The sequence below is a fragment of the Saccopteryx leptura genome, chromosome 5 (genome assembly GCF_036850995.1).
Source record: "Saccopteryx leptura isolate mSacLep1 chromosome 5, mSacLep1_pri_phased_curated, whole genome shotgun sequence".
Lineage (NCBI taxonomy): Eukaryota > Metazoa > Chordata > Mammalia > Chiroptera > Emballonuridae > Saccopteryx > Saccopteryx leptura.
In genome coordinates this window covers 36129623-36149262 of record NC_089507.1, presented here as the reverse complement: position 1 = coordinate 36149262, position 19640 = coordinate 36129623, and the positions used below count along the sequence as shown (strand labels likewise).

Here is a 19640-nt window from a genome sequence, read left to right as displayed (position 1 = left end):
AACCCGCTCTCACTCTCTCTCTGTTACTCACTGACAGCCGCAGCATCCGAGTGCATTTTCGGACAGCACACCCCGCTCCCCGCCCAGGATCCCGCGCTCGCCTCGCGGTATCCCCACCGGCTCGCCGCACCTCGGCTGGGAGCTGAGGACCCGCCGCCAGGCACTCCGGGCCCGCCCACTTCGCCTCCCCCATTGGCTAAACTTCTGAGAGCAACCGCCCCTCCGCGTCTTTCATTTGACAAAAGGAATGCAGAAAGCACCGGTCTGGAGCGGTCAGGGAGGCCCCGCCCCCTAAAGTCCAATGCGATTGGTCCCGGTCCCCGTCCTGGTAACGCCCCTGGCGGAGACCACGCTCTGGAGTATCAGGTTGGGCCCGGCTTCTGTCACTCATCCCCAGGAGTCTGAAAGCGCGTGTAGGGGCGAGGCTGGGGAATTGGTCCACCTTGACCCTGAAGCTCCGCCCCGACACGGGCGGGATTGGTGGAGCTGCAGACCAACCAAGAAAGATGGGTCGGCGTCTGAAACAAAGCACGCGAAGTGTTCCCAGAAAAACCTAGAAGGGGAGGCGCAATCCCGGCAGTTTGCATCTTGTTTCGCCTAGGAGTAGAGGCAGCTTATACCACCCGCTTGGAGCATCGCGACCGCGCTTCCCACTTGTCTCGCACAATTCAGAACGGCTCCCTGCGGGAGCCCAGTCCACGCCGGACTTCGACTGGGACCTCTCTTGCCAGCGGTTTCCTACAGCTGGAAACTGGAGAAAGAACTTCCGCGTCGTTTCCAGCAAACCCTATGGTGAGGAACACATTCCCATTTCTTGTACAACAATCTATCCTCACCCCGTTTTCGAAATGCATTTCATTTCCAGAGTTAACACTTCTTCCCCTTTGGTCACAAAGGGGTTGTTCGTAAGGCTTCGAATGCTACAGGCATTGTCCCTCATACACACGTCTGCAAGCTTGAGACTGCATACAGGAAATCCAGGGCCGCACTCTGAGCTTTGGGTGCACTCTGGCACAGGAACAATTCACCAGCCCTCGAAGGACAGCCAGCATAAGCTGAGACAACCTAAGTCATTGACGCTGGGAAGTCATCCAGAAAACAAAATTGGCTGTTACTTGGTAGAAGAAAACCTTAATTTAGGTGAACTCTGACCATTGAGTTTCCTAAGTCATGAATTTGTACCATGAGTTCTGACCAGTATTTTCAATGCTTTCAAACCAACTCATCATACTCACTACGTTACTGTAGTGAGTAATATTATTGTGAGGTATAGTGGAGGATCGCTCCCTCCTACCCCAATCACAGCACACTCCCTGTGCTGACCCCATCTCAGAGAATGGATGACTCCACAAACATCTCTTATTTTGATTTTAGATTTCTATAGCCCAAACACTTAAGTTTCAGGGTTCTGAAATTTAGGTTTTAAATCAGGGATAATGTTTCACCAAACACAAGATATTTTAAAGGGAATCAAGCCAGTTCCCCTGTCCCACACCACTGGCATTGTAATATATTCCATACTACTTAATCCCTAATGTTTTAGGAGTATATTACTCCCTTATAATTTAAAAAATATAATTTATGACATTTCTATCATTCAAATGTTTATGAATTACTTCATTTAATCGTAGAATCTCAGTATTGAACCTGAATTTATCCACTTCAGTTTCCTTCTCAAGACAAGAATAGCATCCATATTGGTTACCTTTAACCTGAGAGCCTCAGCTGGGCCCCACAGAGAGCAGTAGGTACCTCTCTGGTCTCTGAAATAGGCCATCTTTGTCTAGCAGATTTAATTATAAGAACATCCATCCTTACTCTCAGCAGAAAAGATGCTCCTGCATTCTGTATCCCATTTATGTTTCCAACCTATTCTACATCAAGAAAATAATAAATTATATATAGTTTATACAAGTTTATAATATTTTGTATATTTGTATGGGGCTTTTTGGGGTTTGTTTTTTTTACAGAGACAGAGTCAGAGAGAAGGATAGATAGGGATAGACAGGAACAGAGAGAGATGAGAAGCATCAATCATCAGTTTTTCGTTGCAACACCTTAGTTGTTCATTGATTGCTTTCTCATATGTACCTTGACCGTGGGGCTACAGCAGACTGAGTAACTCCTTGCTCGAGCCAGTGACCTTGGGTCCAAGCTAGTGAGCTTCACTCAAACCAGATGAGCCCGCGCTCAAGCTGGCGACCTTGGGGTCTCGAACCTGGATCCTCTGCATCCCAGTCCAACGCTCTATCCACTGCGCCACCACCTGGTCAGGCAATTTGTATGGGTTTTTTACTGTTCCTGGTACTTCAAGAGCTGAGATATGTTATTTTATACATAAATGGACTTACTCCTGGACACCTCTAAAATTCAAATAAGCCCACAATAAATTTGTTTTAGGTAGCCGTTTGCTATACGGATTTATTTTTTCCGCAAATTTTGTAGCAATGTTATGTAACAACAATTAAGTAAGCTACATGAGGGGCCTGCAAGCTACTTTGCCCCTAACTCACAGCACTCTTCTGGCACAGGGTGTCCCTAAAAACATACAGAATGTACAGCCTTTGTTATTTCAGTTTAGTCAGTATGATTATTTTCAAGTAAAAAACAGATTTAGTAATTTACACAGCTCTTTGTAGTGGGTCAGCTACAGTCTGAAGGTTGAGAGGCAAAGCTCATTCTTAGTCTGCTAAAGCTCACTGCCCCCACATGTTTTATGAATAATAAAACAGATATAATTAAATGATGACATAATATTCTGCAAATATTATCGCATCACTATAATAATCCCTAAGACTATAAACCTTTGAGGGCAGGAAATTTATTACATTTTTTTTGAGAGAGACAGGAAGGGAGAAAGATGAGAAGCATCAACTCCTAGTTGCGACACTTGAGTTGTTGTTCATTGAGAGCTTCTCATATGTGCCTTGACTCTGGGGGGGGGGGGCTCCCACAGAGCCAGTGACACCTTACTCAAGCTAGCAACCTTGGGCTCAACCCAGCGACCTTGGGCTTCAAGCCAGCAGCCTTGGGGCTCAAGCCAGCAACCCCACGTTCAAGCTGGTGAACCTGTGCTCAAGCCAGTGAGCTTGGGGTTTCGAACCTGGAACCTCAGCATCACAGGTCAACACTCTATCCATTGTGCCACTACCAATCAGGTAGGAAACCTACTACATTTAACTTTATATGCCTAGTACCTAGTATAGTACTTTCAATTAGTAGGTACAGTTAACTGTTCCTTAAAGTGAACTAAATGTTGACTGTAACATGAAGTTTTAGATCTGAAAGAAACCTTGTAGGTTATCAAATCCAACTTCCTCATTTTAAGACTATGAGACTAAAAGTCCAAAAGAGTTAAATGTCTAATCCAAGTCACTCAACTAGCTAACAACAAAGCATTAATTAAACTCGGGTTTCCTAATTCCTAGACCAGGTATTTTCCCCTGCACCAACCAGTGTCCAATATCAAAGCTTCAAATTCCAAACATGGGTAAATTACTTTCCCTTCCCATTTGAAAGTTATGCCAACCTAGTACAAATTCTATAGAAGACAAATTACTTCACACTGCACTGTGTCTTGGTTTTCTCATCTGCAAAATAGTGAAAATAATATGATTTACTTCATAGGTATGTTAAGAGGATTACATGAATGTATAGATTCAAGTAAAGCACGTAAACGTACCTGGCATATAGTAATTCTCAATAAATGGTAGGGGCTGCTGTCAATGTGACACTCTCCAATACTGCTCTCATTCTTAAATAAACCCTTCCTCCTCACATCTGACATCATCCCCAATCTGTCTTTTCCTCTAAGCTAGTCCCTGAGTAAACAGTCACTGTTTTATGAACTTGGCTTCCTTCCTCCCTTTTAGAGTTAAGGGTGAACATTGACTTAGCATGCAGAAGTGTCCTTCCCCAGGACATGCCACCAATGGGAAATGAGCCTAGTTTGGAACTGAAATATGAGCAACCTTACACTGAACAGGAAAAGATGAGAACCTAGTATCAATGCTGTATCATTCAAACTCCTTGAAAACTGGCTTAATAAAAAAAAAATCTGGTGATACTAGAAGTTTAAATGGACATAGGAAATTCCTCTGGATATAAAAAGAGGGCATCCCAAACGAGTAAACAGATTGTAATTAATTATAGGAGATTCTACATGCATAGAGACACATTTTGTATTTCCAGAATGAATAATTTCTCTTCCTTGTACTTTGAAATAATGTTACCTTTTCCTGAGAGCCACAGTTACTGGTGTATAAGATTTTTAGTCTACTATACTATACCAGAGGCAATGGCAAAATGTCTTTTAAGTATTACCCTTGGGCCAGCCTATATTAAGACTCAAACCTTACCACTTAAACCCCTGAGCAGGCATTAAACTTGTCTGGGGCCTCAGTTCCTTCATCTATAAAAATGGGAGTAACACCTTCAAGGAAGTATTAAGGATGAAATAAGATAAAATATATAAAAGTATAAAGCAGGATTGAATGCATGAGCACCAATTATGTGATGCTATTACATATTTCTTTGTGAACCTAATTGGCTAATTTTTATGCTTGGGATTATTTCAAGTAAAATTAAGTCTGTATTTTTAAATTTCTAGAAAATTTTGGGTTCTTTCTTTCTGAAGTAGCTATCTTAAGGATCTCTCAGAAGAGCTAAGATTTTCCAATTCCATTGAGATTTTATATTAGTGTTTTAATTCCATTTACCAACGAATTGCCTCTAGACATAGAGAAATTTTTATTTATTTTAAAAACTATTTCTGACTTCCAAGATTTCTTGACACATGACTGTTGCAGTAGCATTAATAAGCCATTTTTTTTCCTAGTCTTTTTCTCCAACACCACTGTAGGATACTTAAACAGACACTTTTCTTTTTTACCCAGGGCCTTTTATTTTACAAAAATCACACCTACCTACAGATTTAACAGCGTATTCGAATAAAAATGTATTTATTCATTACCACATGTTCTTCCCTGAATTGGGTATTTTCACCTTATTCGCACTGAGCCAATCAAGTTCTAACGATGTCACATTAAGTCGATCTCAGGAGGTATAATTTTCCAATTGAATCTAAACAATGCATGACCTTTATAGTGACTTTCAGAAACATAGCATTGCTTCGGTTACTCCAGCTAGCAGGGAATGGACAAAAAGGAATAACCATCCCACTTGGACAATGGCTTCTGTGTGTCAGGCTCTTCATGTCTCCTCGCCTTTTCTAGCCTGCTACCATGAATACAATGTCTTTTAATATCCTTCTCAGGGCAGTACAGGAGGCCCATCCATCTCTAGACATTGGTGCTGCACAGCAGCCGAGCATCTCATTATGGCAGAGTGAAGCATTCTGGGAGAGTGGATAGAGCCGCAGACAGCAATAGGAGCCAGGGGAGGGAAGAGGAGAGTGGGAGCTGGGGAAAATATATGCACACTTCCTTGGTGATGACACTATTCATGGAAGTAAGAGCTTCCTGTTTTAGAGAGGAAGAGGATAGAGGATGTCAAAGACCTGTGACTAAGCAGATTCTTCAACTAAGCCTCTACAACCTGGTACTAGCTGCCTCTGCCAACCCTTCCCTGCCTCCGGCACTCACACCTGAACCCCACCTGAAGCAACCACAGGAACCATATTGGTGGAAAAGAAACAATGAATCCAAGCATTTAAGAAAAACATCAATGATTCCAAAACAAAAAGAATTTGGACACACACGTGCACATATGTGGGTACAGACACATACATGAATCAGTAATTTATGGAATTGAAAACTATTTTCTTCCCACTAACCTGAATGCCTACAATTTACTTTGTCACACTGCCTTAGCCAAAACAGATGAAAGCAAATACCCTTAACATTTTGAGAGTCACGGGCCCCTTTAAGAATCATTGAAAACGATGACTGTCAAGGACCTGAAACCTGCCTGTTCCCACCCTAGCACTCTGGACATTAAGAATTCCTAGATTACTCATTTGCATCTTTGAGTATTTCTTTTTTATAATTCAGGCCCTTCAGGGGCCAGGCAGTGGCCATTGGTAATTTGTTAGTGAGATGTGAGTTCCACTCTGTCTGAGCCTGCACTTGAACGGTGGGAATTTTGTTAGGGAACTGGGGGTGGGGATGCAGGGAACAGTTTCAGGCCCCGGAGCAGTGAGTAGGAGAGGAGGAAGGCTTTGCTCTGGGGGCAGCATTTTTAAGGCAAAATGGAAGTATTGGATATAGAGCAAGAGAGTACCCTCTGGAGAGGAGATGCCAAATTTAAACTTCATCTCTTTCCACATTTTGCTCACCTCTCATTTCGAACTGGGTTACAGTCAAAACTGCTTTCTCTGCAGCCACCCACACCCAGACTCGGTCCTGCGCACCCATCCTTTGCCTCCTCTCTCTGATTGTTTCAGCCCCTGACCCCAGGCCCTGATGGCTCCCACTGCACTGTAGGCCCCAGCCACCCTGCCCCCGCTTCCATGGGGTGATCATTTTATCCTGAAAGGCCAGCCTTGGGTCCCTACAACTGCTTCTGTTTTATCTTTCATCCCTCCATCTAACATTTTTTCTGGCTTCTAAACTCTATCACCACAACCTTAGTCTATCCTAGCCTCCATTCAAATTTTCTATAACTTCCACTTTGGGAAACATTTCAAATCCACAGACAGTAGATTAAGGAATAAAAATATTGGCAAACACTTGGCATCAGGTACTGTTCTACTTGCTTGAATTAATTCACTTCACCCTCCCAACAGTCCCAAGAGGCAGGAACTTTTGTTAAACTCATTTTGCAGGTGGGAAGACGGAGGCAAAGATGGGTAAAGTAACTTGCCCAGAGTCATACAGCTAGTAAGCGGCAGAACTGGGGGAATTAACGCCAAGAAGACTAGCTTCAGATCTGTATTTTTAATCATTGCTAGATTGCTGCTTTGCCTAGCATTTTACAGAAGACTGCTTGCTCACCCCATTTCCCCCTAACACACTCAAGTTCATTAATGTGGAAGCTATACCTATTCTTCTAGCACAAGTAGGCAGTTACACCAAGCATAGTTCTAAGGCCTTGCAGTCTCTCTGCCCATCATTATAGCAGCATGAAACACAGTTTCCCCTGTTCCAGAATATAGAATTTGATTCTCATGCTTGTTAAACACATTGGAAATCCAATGACAGGACTACATGTTGAGGTAAGTTAAGAGTAGGCTCCAAACTGGCCGAGTGTTGTTACAGGCAATCAAGCTTTAAGGCAGGGGTCCCCAAACTGCGGCCCCCTGAGGCCATTTATCCGGCCCCAGCCGCACTTCCGGAAGGGGCACCTCTTTCATTGGTGGTCAGTGAGAGGAGCATAGTTCCCATTGAAATACTGGTCAGTTGGTTGATTTAAATTTACTTGTTCTTTATTTTAAATATTGTATTTGTTCCCGTTTTGTGTTTTTTACTTTAAAATAAGATCTGTGCAGTGTGCATAGGGATTTGTTCATAGTTTTTTTTATAGTCCAGCCCTCCAATGGTCTGAGGGACAGTGAACTGGCCCCCTGTGTAAAAAGTTTGGGGACCCCTGCTTTAAGGAACAGCCATTGCATGCAGTCTCAACTGCACCGCTTGGCCTGTGCTCCCACATCCCCTTGGAGAGCCTTCCCTCCCTTTTCCAGCTCCCCCTCCAGGTGCCCACTGTTGCACCTGATGGACAGCCCTGCTAAACAGACTGCTTCCAATGTCAGGAGGAAGCCCATCCTTAGTAAGTGAAGGCAAACCTCACTGTTCCCCGATAGGGGCGAGACTGAAGAGGATTGAAAGGAGCTTAAACCACATCCTTGAGGAAAGCCACAAAGGGATCACCTGAAGACCTGGAAGGGGAGCAGACAGGTGCCGGGAGGTTATTGTACTTAATGATCAGGAGACATGTTTAGGGCCAATTGTGTAAGGGTTTAAGGACACTTCTTTGGCGCCTCCGAGTCACTCTCCCACATTGGAGCAAATCTCTCCCCTTCCTCCGCCCACCCCCCAGCACACATACAAAGTGTATATCGACCCCAGCATGATCCACCTAAATGATACACCCTAGAGGTGCTTGTTCTCAGGACCTGTTTTGATTATCGAAACTTACCCGTCCAATGTCTCATTCCCACAGATCCCTGTGGATGACCAGCTTCTTGTTCTGGATTAAGCTAATTCAGAGGAAGATATAGATGAGTTAACATGGTACCCCTTGCAAAGATATTTGCATTAAAAAGAAACCCTAATAAACAAATAGTGCCACACCAATTCCTAACCTACTTCCCCCAGCCGGCCTCTCTCCCTGAGAAGTCTCCCCTTCTTCCTTTCTCCATTTACAGCTCTTCACCTGTTCAGACTCAGCTGAAAGCTCACCTCCATGAGGACTTCCTTGACTAAGGCTGCCCTCAGTCATGTCTTGTTCCACTAAGACCTGCAACCCTAGAACAGAATTTGGCATGAGGAAACAGAACCAGAACAAAAGGGAATAGAACATTGGGCTGGATGATCTCAGAGGTGAGCTCTGCACATCCCCCATGGCAGGTCAGCGGCAGTGTGGGGGCATCTGGAGCTGTTTCTGCCCAGCCCTCCCCTCTTTTGCTAGGAGGAGCCCACTTTTCTTTTGAGAAACTGTTCAACCCCTCATTCGTTCGTTACACAGCTTTGATATGGGGTGCCAATCAGGGTACCTCCCACTCCCAGTAAGCATGCGCTCTAGCTGGGCCAATTGGCATTCTTCCCTGGAAATTTCAAAATCAGAATGAAAGAGAGAGAGCCTTCTCTGTCTGTGGTCGTAAGCTGTGAGCAGCCAGGGCTCCCACCTCATAGAAAAAGCCAGTCCAAGAAGAATAAAGAAACACTCATTTGCTTGCTCATTCATTTATTCATGAAACAACCATTATTTATCAAGGGCTTTCCACGTGCCAACCTCTGCTGGGCTCTAGGAATAACATGTTGAGCAAAAACGAAACCAGTTGCTGCCCTCATGGGACTTCCAAGCTTGCAGGAGAAACATTCCTTAAAAAATCATGCAAGCAAAATAGAACGGCAATTTTGACTGGTAAGAAGAAAAGGTACGCAGTCTTCCAAGAACATCCAGTGAGGGATCTGAGTCAGCTACTTTGCACAGTTGGACAGTTTGTGCACCGCGCAAGGAAGCACAGCCAGAGGGCGAGTGAGCGGCAACCCCACTTCCGGTCTGCCCACCGAGCTGCGGGGCCTGATGTGAAGCTGTATCTGCCCAGAGGAAGGGGTCTTTTTCTTCACACACTGACACTGTCTACATAAAAGGGTCACCTTTTTCTACTTTGCCCCAAAGTCTTGAATAGATCAGTCAGAACTCCGTCTTACCATCAGGCAGAGGCGTGAGGGGAGGGCAGCGCTGCCCTCAGGAGGTGACTGGAGGCACAGGAGTGATGAGTAGTAAGTATACTAAGCAGGAGGGAAAGAATTTCCAGACTCAGGGCACAGCCTGGGCAGTGGCCTCGTCTTGATGGTCATCTAGTCCTTGGTTCCAGTCACGTCTGAGGCCTGGCTGATCCTCCTCCCCTTTCCGAGGAGATTGGTTTCATGACAATACAGTTTCTCTTTGTCATTCAAATTAGGTTTCAGTCCCTTGCAAGCAGGAAAGTCCTGGCTTATAAAGCCATGCTTGGTGTAGCTCTTCTTGTCCCAAGTCCAGCTGTACTCCGCACTCTGCCAGGTCCTGTCCCTCCATGTCAGAAACCTTCGGAGCAGGAGCTCTGTCTTTGGTGATGTGGCACTGTCTCCAGTGCATAACAGAAACAAAAGACATTTCATACATCCAGAGCTGATGAACTCTGCTGGTGATCATTTTGTCTACTGTGACTAAAAGAAGCGGTGAAGGATCAGAGGACCAAGGGACTTTTCTGTACTTCCCCATCGCCCACTGTTGGGCAAATGAGTTTGTAAAATTTGTATTTATTCAGTTTGCTCACTTTTAGTGTTAAAAAATGGTGCTAGGCAGCACCAGGTATGGGATCTGTGAAATTGCAAATTACCTTCCTACTGATGTTTGCTGGAGGAGAGGTTTTTCACTCCAGAAAGTTTGGCAGAGAGAAGGAAGCCATGTTTGCAGAGTGAGAGCAGAGAGAATGCAGAGTGCTGAGGAAGAAGCCAGTTTGTGCAGAGAGAGAGAAAGTGTGCAGATGGGGAACCAGAGGTGAGGGGCTTTTGTGAGCCCTTACTGACACTGGTGAGGCCTTTGATTTTAGGAGAAAAGAAAATTCTCCTAGTTGTGGAACCAGAGAATGTGTCAGGGCATTGTGAACTCTGAATGAATGAAGAGGGAAATGTTTTCCCTGTGTGTTTGCTCATCGGCCAGTGCCAGACTTGAATAAAGGAATGGCCCACCATTTTTTGGCTCCATTGTTTCTTTACCATCAGCCCGAATCCAATGGGAACCTGCATGTGAATGGCTGCGACGGCCACGACTACTGGCCGTACACTCACCAAGTTCATCCGGGTTCCTACTGGTCTTGAGCATATGAAGTCTCTAACTTATCCTATGTTAATAGATGGCTCTGATATTTCTAGAGTTAGGCTATGGAGAGCCAGTGGGATTAATTTCACAAAGAATCAGAGTGACTGGCATTGGTGCAGTTGGTAGAGCACCAACCCAGAACGCTGAGATCACCGGTTGGGAACCTGGAAGTCGCTGGCTCTAATCAGCCTGGAGTCACTGGCTTGAGCAGGAGAATCATTCATATGATCCCGAAGCTCACAAGCTTGAGCTCAAAGGTTGCTGGCCTGAAAAACTGAAGGTCACTGACTTGAGCAAGGGAACCCTGGCACGGCTCAGTCAAGGCACCTACGAGAAGCTCAATGTACAAGGAAAGCGAAAGCAACTTCAGGTTGATGCTTCTCACCTTCTCTCTCCTTTCCTGTCTCTCTCTAACTCTCTCTCTCTATTCCTCTCTAAGTAGATAAATAAATAGAAGAGTCAGTGGTGTTTCTTTTATCTCTGCATGCTGAATGCCAAAGGGGCCCAGAATGCCACTTTCACCAGCTCTCCAGATAATTCCTACGAACACTAGTGGTTGGGAGCGCTTCCCAGGTCTCTTAGGGAAAAGCTCTGGCCAACACTTTTCACCATCTCCCATGAACTAACTTGGCTGTGTCTGGCTGTCGGGCTGAAGCATGTACAGCTTGAATCAGAGGCTACTTGTTCTATCAGGATAAGCAGACATGGCTTTGACTAGCTGTCCCTCACAACGGTGTGATATTGAACTGCTCTAGTCTGTGGCATCACTGACACTGCTATTCATTGCAGCTTAAAATTTCTATGGAAGCCTGACCTGTGGTGGTGCAGTGGATAAAGCGTCGACCTGGAAATGCCGAGGTCACCGGTTCGAAACCCTGGGCTTGCCTGGTCAAGGCACATATGGGAGTTGATGCTTCCAGCTCCTCCCCACTTTCTCTCTCTGTCTCTCTCTCCTCTCTCTCTCCCTCTCTGTCTCTCTCTCTCCCTTTCTCTCTCCTCTCTAAAATGAATTTTAAAAAAATAAAATAAAATTTTATAAAAGAAAAAAATTATGTTAAAAAAAATTTCTATGGAAAATCACATGCAAGGCTCGGAAAGGGATATATGTTGAAAAAACTCATTCATTGCCCTCTGTGTCTTCATTGTCAAGGCTTCACAAAATGTAATATACCAGGGTATAGCCTGGAAACTGGAAGAGATTTTGGGCACGGAGGCTTCCATATGTGTAACATACTAATGTGTTTAAGGACACACAGGCAGGCCAAAGCTTAACCTGCCGATGCTGTGGAGTCCACAGCGATAAGGGGAAAAGAACCAAGCATCTGTTTTGTGCTCAAGACTCACTATGTGCTTCTGGTATACACGAACTCATTGAGCTCTCCTAACACTCCTGTAAGATGGTACGTCTCACTTTATTTTCATTTTCCAGAGTGATTAAGTAACTTGCTTAAGCTCACTCAGGAAGAAAAGGAGACTAAATGGCTTCTCCTCCCCAGAGTTAATGATCAAAATAGACAAAAAGTCGGCCTAGCGTGCGGAGGACCCGGGTTCGATTCCCGGCCAGGGCACATAGGAGAAGCGCCCATTTGCTTCTCCACCCCTCCGCCGCGCTTTCCTCTCTGTCTCTCTCTTCCCCTCCCGCAGCCAAGGCTCCATTGGAGCAAACATGGCCTGGGCGCTGGGGATGGCTCTGTGGCCTCTGCCTCAGGCGCTAGAGTGGCTCTGGTCGCAACATGGCGAAGCCCAAGATGGACAGAGCATCGCCCCCTGGTGGGCAGAGCGTCGCCCCTGGTGGGCGTGCCGGGTGGATCCCGGTCGGGCGCATGCGGGAGTCTGTCTGACTGTCTCTCCCTGTTTCCAGCTTCAGAAAAATGAAAAAAAAAAAAAAATAGACAAAAAGGGAGAAGAAGGCTATGTGGTTCTTGAGTGATCAGGTTTCCAACACAGCACCATCTTCAAACTTTTTTGTTTTGAGCATCCCATCAGCAAAGACTTCTGAGCGCATCTCCCCTGTGTGTGCATTTATTTGTAAGTGTTTACTATACATTGGAAACTAGTTTGCTCATCAAATGTTAATGGGTATCAGAATCAACCAGAGAGCTTGCTCAAGCACAGGTTATTGGACCCACCTCCAGGGCATCAGAGATTCAGTTGGTTTGAGACAGGACCCAAGAATTTGCATTTCTAACAGGTTCCCAGATGATCCCAAGGCTGCCTGGGATGGGACTCACTTTCATCACTTTCGTTCCTACATAAACATAACCCAAAACAGAAATTTAAAACAAGAAAATACTATGGAGCAAAATAGTAATTCTAATTAATACTTTTTTCTGCACCCCAAGTAATTGTCTTAGGGAGTCAAAGATTCCATTTTGGAAATCACTACACTAGTCTGAGCCACACTGGCTTTTCTTGCTAGAGATGCAAGCTTGGTGGCAGGCATTTCATAAATCACAGAAATTTCCCAGGCCTTAGACCTTGAGAATAAAGGAGATAATAAAGGGATACGTCAGATGGGCACAGCTCACGGTCCCACTAATCTCCCCCGTAGTGCTCAAGCACTCGGCCTTTCATTCCAGCTAACTCGACTCCCACCATCTTTTCTCTGCTTTGATTTCCTTTTTCTCTTAGAGATAACAGCTCCCATCACTTGTAGCTATTGCAATCTAGCACTCCTGTTGTTCCTTTTATGGAAAGCCTAACCACTGCAAGGACATAGGGTGCTTGATATCCACAAAGCAAAAATGTTCCAAGTGAACGATGCTTTGATTGAACTTTAATTTTGCTATGACTTTGAAGTCCTGGCTCTGGGTAACGGATGTGCTGTTTAGCATGGTGACATTCAGCATCACCTGGAAGGGGACTGTTCCCTGCTCACATATGATATAGATTTCCAAGGGGCTTTTGTAGATTTCTTCAGTGCATTTGCTATTTGGTGAAAAATGAGTCATATTTAAATGCAGTAAATAAAACAAATCCCAGCATTTTGAAAGAGCAAAGACAAGGTGTTTGCAAAGACTTAGCACATAAATTTGAATCTACAGAATACTATAGCAGTAGGCTATAATAGCAATAGCAATAGGCTATTATAGCAATATATTGATTACATAAATAAAATAAAATAAGATATCATTAATATAATTATAATATAAAATTATATTATATAATGTAGCAACAGGCGTCACTATAATCACAAAAGAGGAAAGAGCATAGTCATCGCTTCCCTAGAAAAGAGGCATCTTTTGGAATTTTGAGATAAAGGAAAATGGAAACATATCTTATTACTAAAGACTAAGTGCCAGAGATAACCCCAGGATTTCCTGTGACCAAATCTGAGCAATAGAGCAAAGGTCGCAGGCCGGGAGGTGCTTTTCAAAAAGCCGTTTGTATGTCCAGAAAAGCTGCTATGCAGCACACTCTGGCTTTCGTTGAATAATTCCTTGGTTTAAAACCAGATTCCAAAGGACTGATTCATATTGGCCAACAAAATGGCTCAGACTTATTTCTTCACCTCACAGCTATTTATTTCCTGACTAGATTCCCACCCCCATTAATCTCAAGTAAATGTGCTTCTTTCAAAGGTTAAGCCCTCTGCTCAGGACTCAGGGTAATGTTAACCCAGCAGCATACACTAAGGGCGGCAACTGGTACCACTATAATCATCCCGGCCCTCTTTCTTCTACATAGTCTTCAACCCCTCCCCTCTTACCCCTGACCTCACAGGGAAGGAAATAGGTCAAATGGAAGAAGAGAGGCATTAAAATCATGTTAAGGGGCCATCTGGGCCCTCAAATGCTCTAGACTCTACCAATAACTTTTAAAAGAGGAAAAGCAAAAAAGAAGCAGTCTTAACATATTATGTCACTCAGAAAATATTTGAGTCCAACTAGGTGTGCAGCAGTTATCTAGCCTGGGAATCAGCAGCCCTGGGGCAGCACCTCACCTCTGCACTTCCTCCATGTGCCACTCTGGGCAAGTGCTTTATTAGCCTGATATTAGTTTTCTCGTTTAGAAAATGTAGGTAACACCTCCCAAAAGCTAGTTGTGGCAGATTAAAGATAGTCACATACTTTTTGATACTGTCATGTGAGTCAAGTCAGCTTGGACTGTCTGGCCCAGCTCAGCTACCATCCACATGCTAGCAAGTGACCCCAGTCAGTGCCACATGGAACAGAAAAGGGTTGCCCAGCTAAGTTCCACTCAAACTTCTAATCCATGAAATCATAAGACATAGATTATTATACAATAATAGACAATCAGAACATTCGCTAAAAAGATGATTGAGAATCAAAAAGGAACTGTAGATGGAAAAGAATCTGTAGGCTACAAAGCAGCATGTTTTGTCCATATTACATAAAAGAACAAATATAGGCACCGACCATATAATATTATATAATGTTTACAATTATTCATTTTTGTGACATTTGCCATTGCTGTTTAGGAATGCAAGTCATTAGCGATCAGGTAAAGATGGTGGAGATGAGAGACATACATTCAGCTTCTTGTTCTTCACTTGGGCGAGGATTTGAGAGTCAGACATAATAACACAAACCGTCTGTGGCCATACCACCCTGAACGCACCCGATCTCATCTAATAACAAACACAAACCACAGCTGAGAACAGATATACCATCAGGCTTTAAGTTGTTTATTTCATTAAGGAACTTGGAACCATGATTTCTTCTCCTATGACTATATTCACCTTAGAGTATTTTGAAATAATAACCTCAATTAACCAGAATATTCCAAGAACGTGATACTCTTATTCTCTGAAAATTCCATCAAATGCTTCTTGTTGAAAACCCTTTTCAAAATGCTGTAATAACTTTCTTGCCTTAGTAAATTGTTCAGGAAATCCAAACTCTTGAAAAGACTGTGAAAAGTTAATTTATTAGAAAATTAACTTATAAGTTTAATGTTTGAAACTTGAAATGCATTTCCCATTGAAATAAGACTATAAATGATAAGTTTCCAAGACACCAAGCCACCACAGAATTCCAAATGTGCTATAAGACTGCATAATTATATATTTTAAGATTTTTTTTTAATCCACAATAATTCCATTCATAAATTTTTTTTTTTTTAAGCCTCATAAAATACACTCAACCCTATCAAACCCTTTTCAATCAGATCTAGAGAGGCTTCAGGATGTCAGAGGCCAGGAAGATGGCAGCTTTCTTTTCTTTTTTTGTATTTTTCTGAAGTTGGAAACGGGGAGGCAGTCAGACAGACTCCCGCATGTGTCCGACCGGGATCCACCCGGCATGCCCACCGGGGGCGATGCTCTGCCCATCCGGGGCGTTGCTCTGTTGCAACCAGAGCCATTCTAGTGCCTGAGGCAGAGGCCACAGAGCCATCCTCAGCACCCGGGCCAACTTTGCTCCAATGGAGCCTTGGTTGCGGGAGGGGAAGAGAGAGACAGAGAGTAAGGAGAGGGGGAGGGGTGGAGAAGCAGATGGGTGCTTCTCCTGTGTGCCCCGGCCAGGAATCGAACCCAGGACTCCCACACGCCAGGCCAATGCTCTACCACTGAGCCAACTGGCCAGGGCCAAGATGGCAGCTTTAAGACCACAGAGTCTGCATCCCTGCTGCCTGGGTGTCCAGGGTTTAGCACAGTGCCTAGCACTCAACAACTGTTCATTGGCATCCCTGATGCAGCGCAGCACTGTAACTGAGACACACTTCAAAGCAGAGAGACTTGGCTTTGACTCTGCCCTGCCTCTTGCTAGGGGCAATGGGTCAAAATTCAGCTATCTCAAAACCTTGGTCTTGTCAACAATAAAATGAGATTTGGTAGTGCCTAGCACATGGAGCTCCTACAAAAGTTCAATGGAATGTTTTCTGTAAAGGCTTGATACCATGCTTGGTACCCAGTAAGTGCTCCAAAAGTGACAGCAATTATTATTACTCTTACGGAACCCTGACTTACCCCATGTGTGGCTCCCACAGTATCCGCTGGCCAATTCAGCAGGGGGCGGGGGCAGCACATGCAAGAAACTATTATAACTTCTACTTATATTTCTTTGTAATCCAAAAATATTGGAGAGAAATTAATCTTTATATTTGATATATAGATTTATAATATATATGTATGTTATAAAAATAATATATACTGAGATTACATGATTTTTATTTTTATTTATTTTTTACTGATATAGCAGCACACATCAGAACTTTGGTCTAATCTTTCAAATAAGTCAGTGGAACCAAAACAAGGGCTTTGGGAGGTAAGATTTCTTTCTTTCTTTCTTTCTTTCTTTCTTTCTTTCTTTCTTTCTTTCTTTCTTCTTTCTTTCTCTCTCTCTCGCTCTCTCTCTCTCTCTCTCTTTCTCTCTTTCTTTCTTTCTTTCTCTTTCTTTTTTTTGACAGAGACAGACAGTCAGAGAGAGAAACAGATAGGGGCAGAAAGACAGGAAGAGAGAAAGATTAGAAGCACCAATTCTTTGTTACAGCACCTTAGTTGTTCATTGATTGCTATCTGATATGTGCCTTGACCAGGGGGCTACAGCAGAGTGATTCCTTGCTCAAGCAAGCAACCTTGGGCTTCAAGCCAGCAACCTTTGGGCTAGAGCATGCGACCACTGAGTCATGTCTGTGATCCCACACTCAAGCCAGCAACCCCGCGCTCAAGCAAATGAGCCCGCGCTCAAGCCGGCGACCTCAGGGTTTTTAACCTGGGTCCTCTGGTCCCAGTTCAATGCTCTATCCACTGCGCCACCACCTAGTCAGGAGGGAGGTAGGACTTCTGCAGCACTGCTGACAGTAGGACTAACAAAGTCAAGGGGAGAAACGAGATCAAAGAGGTGGTTAAGACAGGAATCTCCATGGGAGACACTGGCCCTGCACTAGTACCTGGGGGGAGGGGAGAAAGAAGGAGGAACAGAGCCGCAGGTAGAAAATCAGCTTGTGTTCATGGAGGGTGATGAGACCAGGGCTGGGGGTATTTGAGACAAGTGTAAGACAAATAAATATAACCAATATGGAACATTAGTTTTTATGGTGTAGAGGTTTGTGCTATCTATCAGATCCTCATGATATATTCCCAAAATGTTTTCCCCACCAAGTTTTATCAGAGACAATCTTTATGTGGAAGACGGGAAGGCTAGACTAGGGAGTCCAGAAAACTGCATTGTTGTTCCAGCTTCTCCACAATTTAGCCATGTTCTTGTTTAAGTCATCCAGGGCCTCTGAGTTCGGTGTTCTCACCTGCAACGCAAAGAGCTGACTTATGTGATCTCTGGACTTCCTTCCATCCCTGTGTTTATGTATTCCGGGATTCTGAAATGGGCATCTTCTCTTATGATTTGCCTCTTCTGCCTGAAAGTTGAATGCAGGGGAAGTTATAATTTACTAAGGGTGTTTGGTTATTTGTGTTATCAATCAGTGTTTAACTAAGTGGTTCCCATTTAGAGTTTTCTTTAACCTTTATTCTGAAATTACTTAACTATGTTACTGCTCCTATTAGTTACTCACATGATGAAGGCAGCTCTAGGTGTTAACTCTTTCAGAGCTCCTTAGTACAGATGAAGATAATCTAATTAAGAGAAAGAGATTGCATTACAGGTATTGATCGACTTACGACCTATGCAACTTACGTCCATTCGACTTTATGACCACAATTGCTAGCCATGACTGCTCTGCGTCTGGCAGCGCAAGCGTTGCCCAGCTGGGCGTATGACAGTGCGGACCAGCTTCTGGCAGCACTACCATCTCCGCGTGCACCATTTCAACTGTTATCCCAGACTCGGTACAGCAATTTGTGTTTTGTGTCTTGGATATTTTTCATCAAACCCCTCCCAAGGTGTCTACCAAGAGGAAATTGTCTGTCTTTGACTTAAAGATTTTTAGCCCTGGCTGGTTGGCTCAATGGTAGTGTCGGCCCGGCATGCAGGAGTCTAGGGTTCGATTCCCGGCCAGGGCACACAGGAGAAGCACCCATCTGCTTCTCCACCCCTCCCCCTCTCCTTCCTCTCTGTCTCTCTCTTCCCCTCCCGCAGCCAAGGCTCCATTGGAGCAAAGTTGGCCCGGGCGCTGAGGATGGCTCCTTGGCCTCTGCCTCAGGCGCTAGAATGGCCCTGGTTGCAAGAGAGCAACGCCCCAGATGGGCAGAGCATCGCCCCCTGGTGGGTATGCCGGATGGATCCCAGTCGGGCACATGCAGGAGTCTGTCTGACTGCCTCCCCGTTTCTAACTTCAGAAAAATACAAAAAAAAAAAAAAAAAAAAGAGAGAGAGATTTTTATACCATCACTTCACAGTACTGTACATATAGCCTACTCAACTTACAACCAAATCGTGTTACAACCGGTTTGTTGGAACCAATTGTGGTCGTAAGTCGAGCACTAGCTGTACTAGCTTATAGGAAGCTATGGCTAAAATAATTGGATGCTTCCTAAATACATGGGAATCAAAATAACTACTGACCCAATTGTATAAAAGTGAAACATGTCAACCCAATAAATTTTTTAAAGTAATAAGTTAAATTCACCCCTCCACAATATAGCAAGTAAGCACTTTTTCTTTTTTCTTGTCGCTTTTATCATCCCCAAAACAATCCATCTGATGATCTAAAAAATATATCAGAATTAAAAAAAAGAAAAAGAATGAGAAATGAGAGACCTAAGGACACATCTCTTGAACTGCCAGCTTGCACTACCTAGAAAACTGGTTGAGACCAAGCAGGGAGGAAAGGGGAGGCTGGTGTCTGGAAGGGGGTCAGCATGCACTGTTAGGAGGTTGGCCCCTGCAAAGCAGGGCAGAGAGGTGGACGCTTCCATCTCCCTCCAGAGGGCTCTGACTCCTCAGTCCACAGGCCACCCTACCCCAAGTTTAGTGTCACTGGCTTATTTTAGTAACCCAGTTCTCTTAGTCAGTTCGGGCTACTAGCACAAATTACCATAGACTGGGGGGCTTGCACAACAAAGCTCTCTCACAGTTCTGGAGACCGGAAGTCCAAGATCAAGGTGCCAGCAGGTCTGGTGTCTGGTGAAGACCCTCATCCTGGTGTGCAGATGGCTGTCTTCTCCTTGTAACTTCACATGATGGAGAGCAGGGAGGGAGAAAGGTCTTGTATTTCTTCTTCTGAGACCAGTAATCCCGTCCACAGCAGTTCCACCCTCATGACCTAATCACCTCTCCCAAAGGCTCCATCTGCTC

At 44.3% G+C, this 19640-nt stretch overlaps 1 protein-coding gene across 4 annotated transcripts in view; it reads right to left on the bottom strand.

Annotated features, from left to right (window-relative positions):
* Positions 1-154, bottom strand: part of DCUN1D4 (defective in cullin neddylation 1 domain containing 4) — a 97878-nt gene extending 97724 nt beyond the window's left edge. For 2 of the 4 annotated variants that reach the window (XM_066384761.1, XM_066384756.1), the window contains exon 1: positions 32-148. In XM_066384761.1, coding sequence (XP_066240858.1) covers positions 32-56 — 25 coding nt within the window. In that variant the 5' untranslated portion in view covers positions 57-148. Of the gene's footprint in view, positions 1-31 lie in introns of all 4 variants that reach the window. The other 2 variants (XM_066384760.1, XM_066384755.1) reach the window with 2 other exon arrangements.
* Positions 155-19640: the final 19486 nt, after the last annotated feature.